The 11,953-nt window shown below is 34.2% G+C and overlaps 2 protein-coding genes and 1 pseudogene across 2 annotated transcripts; 1 reads left to right on the forward strand and 2 right to left on the reverse strand.

Moving 5' to 3' along the window:
• Window positions 1-1,510: 1,510 nt before the first annotated feature.
• On the reverse strand, window positions 1,511-5,393 carry LOC114376280 (annotated as a pseudogene).
• A 149-nt stretch (window positions 5,394-5,542) lies between these two features.
• LOC114376281 (protein FAR1-RELATED SEQUENCE 6-like) lies at window positions 5,543-8,730 on the forward strand. Its single transcript, XM_028334311.1, has 3 exons — window positions 5,543-5,667; window positions 7,218-7,780; window positions 8,195-8,730. Coding segments are annotated over exons 1-3 (792 nt in total). The 5' UTR covers window positions 5,543-5,666; the 3' UTR covers window positions 8,423-8,730.
• A 2,076-nt stretch (window positions 8,731-10,806) lies between these two features.
• Window positions 10,807-11,695, reverse strand: LOC114375043 (calmodulin-like protein 3). Its single transcript, XM_028332781.1, has one exon. The coding sequence runs from the start codon at window positions 11,396-11,398 to the stop codon at window positions 10,946-10,948; it is 453 nt and encodes a 150-aa protein (XP_028188582.1). The 5' UTR covers window positions 11,399-11,695; the 3' UTR covers window positions 10,807-10,945.
• Window positions 11,696-11,953: the final 258 nt, after the last annotated feature.

Consider the following 11,953-nt stretch of genomic DNA (forward strand, 5'->3'; position numbering starts at 1 on the left):
TATATTGAATGGGGGTAATTCAATTAGTAATATTATACATTGAGTTTGTGGGAAAATATTTGGATTGGATTCTCACAAAATTTATTCTTAAAGAGAGAAAAAAAAATTGAAGTGTAACTAAGTGATAGACTTAATATTAAGTCTCATAATTGATCTAACGATATATAAAGATAAGAAAAGGTTAATGAATGAAGAAATTTTACCAATAATTATTCGAAAAATGATTTGATCTCTTGTCATATGTTTTGTGTAATTTAATATGTTGTTTAGTAATCTTTATGTAGCATTAAATTATTTGAAAAAACATTTTTATTTTGATCTAGGAATAGAAAAGTGTGAGCCAACGGGCTAAGAGATCTGATCTGATCACAGTTAAGTCCAGCCCTACTGGAATTGGACAGAGTAACTAAGTAACTAACGTGCCTTTGAAGAAAAGGTGTTGTTTTTCTCTCCATTCTCAACATTAGATATCATGATTAATAGATCTAAACTTTCATCAGTCCCCACTACAAACTAAAAGTCTCTTTATAAGTATCATTGTGTCAACGTGGGCGTGAAAAAGGGAAGAAGAAAAAAAAACAGCATCCAAAACTGGGTACGATTGATTAATACTATAACATAAGTTGTGTGTATTCATATTTTTTATTTTTCAATTTTATTTTATTTTTAAAACTTAATCATGGTTATAGTGTCAAAATTTTCATTTTCCATTTTCAATTTTATTTTTTATACTTAATCATGATTCTATTTTATTTTTTAAAATTAATCATGGATAATTGAAATAATCGTACCTAGTAGTTACGATAAGGAATAATCAACAATGGCATCAATACCGCTCCATACACATCCATTGTAAGTGGCTATAAAAATATAATTTAATATCCAGTACTTGCATGTGGAATTGGAATTGGAATTAGAGGTGCTATTTTCAGGTCTCTAGCTGTTAGGAATTCGGATGCACATGTCATAGACACATACTCTCACAAGGTCCATGGCCTCTTGATGTACTGAGACCATCTCGATAGGGTAGAAAATGGTAACTTAATGAAAGTCCGAGCTTCATTTGAATAGATTTACTAATATAAAAATCTATAACTAAAATTAATTTAGACACTTTGATACTTTAAAAATAGTTTTACCAAAATAAATTCCATTCAACATTATACTAAAGAAAGTAAGGAACCATAAATGACTTAATTGGATTTGCATATGTTAGTGCTGGTTTTCTCATTTGACATGTTATAAGAAAAGAGTCCAGGTTCTATAATTTTTATTTTATTCACGTAATCTTGAAATATATCTATCTTTGAGAATATCTAGATTCAATCTTGCAAGGTGTCCGGCACATCAGTGGGCGACAGTAAAATTAAAAGCCTAGCCATGGTTGTTTTGGTAGATTCAAAACTTGATTTTGAACATTAAAGAAAAGAAATAATCTATTTTTCAAATTCCTCCGAGGTATATTTCTATGACTACTTGATTTAATCAAGGTAACTGTTAACAAAATATATTTAATCTCTAATGAATGGAACTTGTTATAAAAATTGATTATTGTAATAGTGGCTATGTTCAGACACTGATGAAGAACCCGTGGTTGAACTTACACTTTCATCTTGCATTTTAGTAAAATATACCTCTCTTTCTTTATTACATAGGAATCCAACATGCTGTCCTCTTCAGAATCTGATTCATTCATTGACATGTTTTCATCTTGAAGACTATTTTCTGTTTCTGATAGCTCCATTTCCATGGAATCTGCTTCAGTCTCTGAAAGACTGACTGAAAAATCACCACTAACTTCATGATTCCCTTTTTCCTTGGAGTTTCCACTTGGAACGTCCAGCATCGATAACAGATTTCGGTTGTTTGGATCACCATAGAGTGCAACGTGCCTGCAATATAGCTCTAATTCTTTCTCAGCGATAGCAACGAAGCGCCTCACTGACTCGAGTGATTGCTCAAACTTGGATTTCTCAAGTGCCTGCAGGAAAAATTAAGTTATTAGATTAAAAACTAGAAGTAAACCAACAACAAATCACCAGTCACTAAAAAACACCAAATCCACTATTATTTGTCATTGAGCAACTGAAACCACATCTGCTAAATGTCCCACTTCAACTATTTGTACAAAGATTAACTATTTTTGTAGAAGCTCTCTCATATTAGCTTCTCTAAAAACTGATTTTTAACATATGCATAAGTTAATTTTAACTTATGGAGAGGAGACCTTATTTTATTTTTTCTTCTGACTTTTTCCTATTTTTAACTTGTGCACAAGAAATTTCCTTCTTATTTTCTTCTCCTAAATATCTAAAAAGAATTTTAGGAAGGAAAAATAACTGCAGAACACTTTTAACACCATAACCAATCAACCAGCTATCAAATTCATAAGTCATAGCATGAGTTTTGAATTGTCCATGACCATACAGCTTCAAGATGCAGACTGGAGACCACTATAATGTGATACACAAAAACGCATGGCATAAGAAACTACATCCTATAGATCAAATGCTACAAATTTAAACTCTTGACTAGCCTTGCTCAACTCCTTATTTTCTTAGCTTTTCACCCATAATATTTTCGCACTGAATTGTCCCACTTAACCGCTTGGCACACCTTGGAACAATGTCCTAATCCTACTTCCAACTTATTCTTTGTTCATTGCTTGATTTCATGGCTTTGTAATACCAATCATGTATTTGTTTACAAGCAGATGCAGAAAAACATGCAGAATGAATGCCCTATAAATGGAATGGAAATAACAAGAGAAAACAATTAGAACAGAGACTCTTTAGTCAAGTTGAATGTACACAAAGATTTATTATTTCTACAGTATAAAAAGTCTCATTCAAAACAGAAAATGATGTGTGTAGAATTAAAATTTAAAAAACAGTTGAACAGAATGTGGGAAAAAGATTTCGAAAAACAGTAAGTGAACCAAATAATGGTGCAGTGACCTTTAAACTGAGGCTAGTAAGTGCAAAGCAACTATGTTGATTATAGCTTGACTGCTAACCAAAATATTAGAACATGTATGACAAATCAACAGTTTCTAAATGGTCTGAAATGAATTTATAGAGAAATGTAAATGCCCATCATAAGAAAACAATTTTGAATGGATGAGACATGTGTTAGTGCAATTACATGGGTTCAATATAATGTGAGGGGTTTGTACTTCTAAAAATAAAGCGCTCTAAGTAACAACTGTTGAATAGAAAATCAATGATTGAGATTGTAGTTAATTACAGATATTGTTATGCATGTGTTTGATTTTATCACAATTCTCAATCATTAATTTTCTAATCACTAGTTGTAAGTGCACTTTATAGTTTATCCTCTAAGTGCACTCCCCTCACTTTAGAAGAGTTGGATCCTATAACAAAAATACACAATGCTGGTTCTGATCACTGTTGGAGAGGAAAGGTGAAAATATTTTTTTCTACTTACACCACATTTTACAAAATAGTTGCATGATATGAACCTTCTCTGCAACTGAGAATGCAGCAGGTAAAATATCTAAACAATTTTCATTTCCAGTGCTTTTAAACGATGAACAAAAACTATAGCAATCATGCATTTCAGATCTTTTATTTTCTTTTTTTAATGCAGCACAGAAACACACCTTTTTCTTGGACAGGGTATCGATTGGTGACATAACCTCAGGCTGTTCATAGTTCTTTCTGCGATAAAATATTATAGTGTCATCCCCAATTATTTGAAGTGGTATACCACCACTCAATCTGGCAAGTTCTTGTGCATACTCGTGTACTTGACCAGGTTTACAAGGCTTGCAAAAAACCTTAACAGTCTCATGTTTCTTCCAATGCATATGCATATTGAGAACAACCCCTCCAAATAATCCTCTTCTGCCAATTTGTAGATAATTAGATCTCTTCTGACCCATTTTCTTCAAATAAAACCGTTCCTCCCCTGTCAACTCATCAGGCTTTACAACAGGACCCTGAGCTTTAGGAACTTCATATCATTTGAGCCTTTCTATGAGCAATGCTTCCTTAATTCTGGCCTGTGGTTAAAACCAGAATCATGCAAAATTTTAGTAGAATGTACAGGCAGATAAGCATTTCAAGATTTTTGTGATTGTTGATGACAAATTTTACAGTCTCATCATTTAAACACTCCCCATTAAAACAATGCTGCAAAGAAAGAAGAGATCTTTCTGACCAACTAAAGTTACAAACAACCAGGGATCACAGAACATGAGTAAAAATCAAGCATGTATGTCTCCAGAGTCCAGACCCATAACTGCTATTGCCAACTCTCCAAATGGACAACATAACTAGCACAACCAAGAAATTTACCATTGCTTTAAAAATTTAGAACAGAAAAATAATAAAAAGAAAGAAGTATATATCATCTAGAATCAAGAAGTACAATAAAAATAACATCTTGTAACAAAGCATGTTGATCTTTAGTTTCCCCTCAAAGGGAAGAATATACAAGCGAACAGATTTAACATCTCGCTCTAACATAAATATCAACACTAGCAAACAAACACCATTAAAATCAAACAAAAATGAAGCAGTATGCTGCAGAAATCCAATCATAGCTTACTTTTTCAATCTTGTACTTGATTCTCTCTTCTGCACTGGCAAATCTCTGCTTCTTCTTCTTCCCCTTGACACCGAGTCGGCGGGGGTCCTTCCTGTTGGCCGCTCTCCTCTTCTCCTTCTCCCTCTTCCTCTGCATCTTCAACCTCTTCTTTGTCGTCCACTTGTCCTTCTTTGGAGGCTCTTCCTCCTCCCGTTATCACAAGGTTCACCCTGGCATAGCTCAAATTTCTCAAACCCCACCCATAACCTTGCTCTCCCACCGGAACAAGCTGTCCCAACGGTGAACAAACACACATTTGAGTTCTCCCAACAACTGACCTAGAACACAAAGGAATTAGAACATAATAGATTAATAGCACCTACACATAACACATGTCAATTCAAAGGAGATATAAGGTTGATTGGATGGTTAAGAAAGAAGAGAGGGAGGGAAAGGTCAAAGGTTCGATCTCTCCTGCTAACAAACTAACAATTAACATTTGGTGATAAAAAAAATAAAATGTGTCAATTCAAAGCCTAAAACTTTCAACAACACAGAACCACTAACGAGGAAAAACGAAATAACCCATGTTAGGTTCTTCAATATATTGTCCACATAACAGTATAATTGGTTTTGGGTAGTGACTTAGCAGATAACTATAATTAACAAAAAAAAAAGTGACAGTAGAGAGATGAGAGACAACCTGGGAGAGACCGAAAACGAGGTAGAGTACGAGAATCTGAGAGCAAAGGAAGCTCTCCTTATGCTGCGGAATAACGAAGTTGCCCTTGTTGAAGAACAAGTGTTTCTTTTTTGTGTTGTTGTGTTTTTTGTGTTGTATTGTGTTGGTGGTGTTGTTGTTCAGGTGCTAGTCTTACGGGCCTGTGTCCACCTCATTTGACATGTGGCAGAAAACCATTGGGTCAACTTAAAAGTTGACTTTATTCAGGAGAGTATGTCCAATGATATTTCGACACGTATAGGATGCATTCGGTGGTCCATATATTCCTCGCCTTACCTAAATCACTTCTTCTGTGTTCTCTCTGTAGCACGAAACAGAGGATAGAAAAATAATCAGCGGCATCACACACCGTTTCCACCACGATCTAATTTTCAGTGAGTTTCTTCCTTCTTTTTCTATTTTTTTTTAATTTCAATTTCTTCTGTTTGTTTCGGATTTGTAAACTCTGTTGAGGATTTTGATTCGTATGGAATTTTAGGGTTTTGCTTTCTTGTGATTTGGGGGGAATAACTGCATAATTGCAAGAGTCGTCTTTCTTTGTATTTTCTACAGAGGATTTCAAAGGGTATGGAGCAAATAACTCAAAATTGAAGCTTGACGTTGTTGTTGGTGTTATTGTTCTCCACAGTCCTGTTTTTGCTCTTTTTACGTTTCAAAGTTTTGGACTTTATTTGGACGTTTGTGCTTACGAATTTTTGCTAGAGACGAGGAAATTCCTGTTAATGCTTAGTTTTTGGTATGATAGAATTGGTAAATTGGCAAGGAAAAGCCGTTCAGAAATATAAATTATCATTTTTTTTCTTGTGGTGACAAAACTCAGATTTTTTTGTGATACTGTTCTCTGATAAAAACTTGACATACGAGTTATTTTTCATGGTTGATGCATAAAAAATAATTGACATGTTATGTATTTATCGGAGAAGAGCACTACGAACGCTTAAGTTCAGATTCAACGAAAAAAATATCCTCTTTTGTTAAAAGGAGCATATATTGATTGTGCAAAACATTTGGAAGCATTTGACATCCTTTTTAGGTGACTACTGTACGTGGGTGCAATTCTCCACTCTGATGTGGATGAAATGATTAGCTTTCAATTTCATTAGTGATTTAATGGCCAAAGATGTCATTGGCTTTAGTACATTTTTAAGATTTGATTTGCAATACATGACAGGACATGTGGAAACTTAATGAAATTTGGAATGCTTGTTGCAGTAGATAAAGATGATATGAGTCATGATTGCTGTGTTGCACCCATCTTCCCTCCATCATAGAAATTGCGAAGATCTTATTTTTGAGACCATATAATTCAGTAACTCATGTTTATTACGTGTCACTAATGCGATGGAATCAATGTATGCAATAGATTATCTGCTTGCTGGGATTAAAGTTAGGTTTGCCCACAGACATAGCATGGAGTTATTTGTTCACTCATTTTACTGACTTTGGAGAATTTTTTTTGCTAGAATATATATATATCATGTGTTTGGTTGATTTATAATGTAGGAATCTTCAGAAGAACAGAAACTCTTCCTGACTCTGGGATAAGTGTTTTTTTATTCATGTTTTGTTGTTGTGGAGGAGTGTATTCAAGAAATACTTGGTGATTTAGAGGCTGCTCTCTATTAGTGAATTCAACGTTCTTCGTTTCAATTTTAGAATTTCATTTTAAGCCATATTGTGTTCATTGTACTCCTGTCTATATGTTAGACATTCCCAAATACCAGTAGTCGGTTACAGGTACAGTATCAATAGACAGTTAAAGAAGATGGAAGGAATGGGAATTAGGATTATGTTTATTGACTTGTTCTTTCTTTATTTGTATTTTCAATGAATCAGTTATTCATCAATTTCATAGACTGTTGTGTAGAACTGGAATATCACCTGTGCACTGAAAATCTTATACCAGATTCTTTTGTTACCGCAGTGGAGGTTGAGATTGATGGCTCTGTTACTGTCGAAACAGTAGGAAATACTGCTATAGGTGAGGTTAGTAGCATAGCGGATGACAACAGAGAAGGTGGAAGTTCTGTTGAACCAAATGACAACCAAGATCAACATGATAATGGGACTCAAGATTCCTCTGGAGGGATCACTATCCCATCTGCAATTCCCACAGTATCGGTTGTTTCAGTTGAAGAGCCCTATGTTGGTCAGGAGTTTGGGTCAGAAGCAGCAGCACATGCATTTTATAATGCTTATGCCACAGAAGTTGGATTTATCGTACGTGTGAGTAAACTCTCGCGGTCAAGGCGTGATGGAACTGCTATTGGACGTACTCTTGTTTGCAACAAAGAGGGATTCAGAATGGCTGACAAACGTGAAAAGATTGTGAGGCAAAGGGCCGAGACCAGGGTTGGTTGCAGGGCAATGATTATGGTGAGGAAACTTAGTTCTGGCAAATGGGTTGTTGCAAAGTTTGTGAAGGAACACACACATCCTTTGACCCCTGGCAAAGGTAGAAGGGATTTCTACTATGAACAATATCCGGTCAGTTTCTTTTCTTTCACTACTGAACAACTGTACATATTATGTTGTGTCAAGTGTTACTTGTGCTTAATAGATCAGTTATGAAATCTGAGTGAGATCATGATGCTCTCATATTGTGCTAAATATTAGAGAATTTCAGGCTATTTCAGAACGAAGTTTTCAGGATAACATTGGTTCTCTTAACATTTTCCATCTCTATTATAATCCATAATCCAGAGAATTTTTTTCTTCTGCATTACCTCACATCATTTGAAATTTGCTCAAATTGGTCTTATTACCCTTGCCCTTGTACAAATTCCTTTACTCATAATGTAATGCAACTTAGAAAGTGCCACGTAAGTAAAGAGCAACTTGTGAGATTAGTAAATATTATATTCCTCACTCTTTTTCAGTTCCTTTTTATGCTATTTTCAGACTGAACAGGATAAAATTCGGGAACTATCTCAACAGTTGGCAACTGAGAAAAAGCGATCTGCGGCCTATAAAAGACATCTTGAATTGATATTTGAGCAAATTGAAGAGCAGAATGATAACCTTTCAAAGAAAATACAGCACATAGTAGACTGCGTGAAGGAGATGGAAGCCAAAGAAGAACATAGTAGACAGTGTGAAGGAGATGGAAGCCAAAGAACAACAGAGTAGACTCAGATAGATTCAACTTACAACGTGATACTTTTAGTTGGTAGAGGAAACTAGTTCAGTCAATGTAGAGGTCCTTTTGAGTCCACTATTGTCAAGTTGTGCCAACAATGTAATAACTCAACAGACATTCAAACGCCCTTGATAGAGTTTCATTCTTCCATCATTTTTCTAGTATTTCCTTTGTATATAGAATGAGACTGCTGTTGAGAATGCTGTGGCTGAATATTCTCCATCCAAATTTCCACCAACAGATTTACAGTATTCGTGGCTTTAACTTAATATACGATGTAATATATGATTATGATTTCTATGGGGCAATATGTAACAACAATTCAGTAAGTGATAGTGTTTATAGCCATTCTTATTTATTTAATTCTATAAAATGACTAGTTCAATTAACAAAGGAAAAATGTTATCTAGATTAAAAATATATATTTGATTAAGTTGAAATTCTGTCTCAATGAATAGGCAATTAATCGAGTTGTCTCTAACTCAACTTAAATATATACAGGTTAAAATATTATTATACCGTAGACTTATGAAGTCTAACAATAAGGACAAGAATAAGACAAAATAACTACGTGGATGTTTGGAAATCTGGTATAAAATTACTTTTGAGACGAAAGTTATTCTGCCAAAGGATTAGGGTCTTATTTTTGTTTTTATTTTATTTTTATGTATTAGATCTGCGTTAGAATGTGTATCATAAAAATTTCAATTACAAACCAAACATGCATCATATAAACTACACTTAAACTCCTAACTCCTAAAGCATGTTCCTAGTCATAATAAATTTTACATATGCATCCTTCCACAAAGAAGTGAAAATCAGACATAACATAGAATAGTATAAAAAAAAAGTAGATAAAGTTGTTAATTGGCCTAATTAATCTGTCGTATAGCATGCCACTATCCAAGGATTTCACTCCGGTAAGTTTCAACACTTCAACTTGAACGAGGAGACTTGAACCAACCAAACAATCCTTTAACTCTGTGATCACCTCAGTAGTGTTGGGCACCAACATCTACTCTAGTTTCATTAACGTTAGCTCCATGATCACATGCCGAATGTTCGACAACAATCTCATTATCATCAGCTCCATTCCGAATGTTGGGCATCAACATCTTGTATAGATTCATTAGCATTAGCAGAATTAGGTTCAACAAGTTTCACGTTAAGATTTTTTTTTTCTTAAGCGCATTTTTAATAGCCGCTATTAGTATTATATTGAAGCATCTTCCACCCCCTTAACTACAACCAGTCCCCTCTCCACGTCGATGTCAATATCAGTCACTCCTGCGTAGGAAATAATTAAAATACGAAAAACTAGTAAAGTTGCCAAATTAGAATATGATTAGTGTAATGACTCAAATAACATAATAACATTATAAAATTACTAATGCCAAATTAGAATATGATTAGAATATGCATATTTTAGGGGTTTTGAGTCTTTACCGGCTCAGATTGAATTACTCGTTGAGAAAAACCTTTGATGCGTTATCTGTCACTCTATCTTTATATATACAACATGCTAATGCTAAGTACTATCGCTCTCATAATTACAAGCAAATAAATACTAGGTGCTTCCCATAAATAGAGGCCAGCAGGAAAAGCGGGTATGGAGTTGATTTGAAAAAAAAAATGGAGAAGATCAGAAGAAAAAGAAATTTAAATCAAATCAAATACTTTCCATAATTTATTTGTTAATTAAATCAAATTAATATTAATTTATGATACGGGCAGACCTTCTAGCAATCATAATTGCTAGATCAGAAAAATATAATGAAACATAATTTCCTTGCATGAGGGATCAATATAATAATATCATAATATCTAATTAATATTTTTAATTTAAATTTTTAAATAATATATATATCCTAGTCACCTTTATATTTTAAAATAATATCGTTATACCCAAATTTATAATAATATTTTTAATGCTTTAATAACCTGCATGATATATTGATTATTCAAAAAATTGAAAAGCACTTTATTGTGGAGTCCGACTCGAATGATAATATTCAGTAGTTGTACAAGGGGTTGTTCGAATCATTATCCATGCTTTAGTATTATTCAAAATAGGCAAATGCTAAGGACCTGGGTTTGAAGTTTTTGTTTTACGATGCTTGAGTTGAAGATAAACATAACCGAAGATGAAGGAAGGAGAAGGACAAGAGAAAAGAAGAAAAGGAACATCAAACAAAAAAAACTTATATTTTATGATAATTTTTTAGCTGTCAATAGTTTTTTATCATCCATCTTTTAAATAAAATAAAAATAAAAATATTTTTTTTAAAATATAAATAACCATTGAAAAAAAAAGATAAAATATCATATAAACTATCTAACATTTATATTTTAACGTGATTATGAATAATCCAACTTGAAACTAAAAGCACACATAGTCATTAATCAATGAAATCTCCTAGATGGCCAAACTTATTTACAAGATGTGAATTGAATTAAATTGAAAATTTGATACATTTTGTAATGGCAAGCATGCTTTTGCATTAAACGTAGGGCTAACTAAGGACAGTGAAGCCTCCTCCCTTCATCATTTGCCTGAACTCCTTGTAATTAACCATGCCATCTCCATCAACGTCGACTTTCATGATCATCTTCTTGCACTCGTCAAGGGTCCTCCCTTGTTTGAGGCCGAGGGAGGCCAGCACTGTCCCTGGTTCCTCGACGGTGATGAAACCGTCGCGGTTCTGGTCAAAGACGTTAAAGGCCTCCCTCATGTCCTCCTCCTCATCAGGCTCCTCCATGATGGACTCATACAAGTCCCCAAACTCGTCCACGTCTATGCAACCGTCTCCGTTCATGTCGATTCTCTCGATCATCTGAGCAAGGTCCTTGTCCGGGATCAAGATGCCTAGATTCTCCAACGAATCGCTCAGCTCCTTCAATGAGATTCTCCCGTCACCGTTGCGGTCGAACAATTGGAAAACGCGCTTCAGCTCTGCAGGGTCCATTATTATTAACTAATGTTAGTAATTAATTAATTACTAAATACCAATTGCTAATAATAGTGGACGGCGATGAACGATGGAGTTGAGGAAGAGGAATTGAAAGAGGGTTCTCAGATTGTTTGGGACCAAACAAGGAGGAACTTAACGAATTTATTACGAGGTTGTGATGAAGAAGGAAAATCCTAAGCAAAATAGTTGGATACGAGGGACTGAGACAGCGAATTTGAAGTGCTAGTTGCTTTTTTGGTATGATTTCTTGAGAGATTTTTGGGCACTAAATAAGGACCCTTTGCTATATATATATATATATATATATATATAACAATTCATGTAGTAGGTTTTTTGGGATCATGTGTGTTGAGATGAGTACTATAATAATTTGTTGTTTTATTGACAGGTGTCGTATGACAGCAGGCATGGAAATAATTTGATATACATGTTGCTTTTGACTTTAGTAACATTATGATTTTAGGGTTTACGTCTTTTCTTTCTTGTTAGTCATATTTGATAATTGATTTACTTATTCCGTGACCCAACGCAAATTCATAGTTTTATATC

Source organism: Glycine soja, chromosome 11, assembly GCF_004193775.1.
Source record: "Glycine soja cultivar W05 chromosome 11, ASM419377v2, whole genome shotgun sequence".
Lineage (NCBI taxonomy): Eukaryota > Viridiplantae > Streptophyta > Magnoliopsida > Fabales > Fabaceae > Glycine > Glycine soja.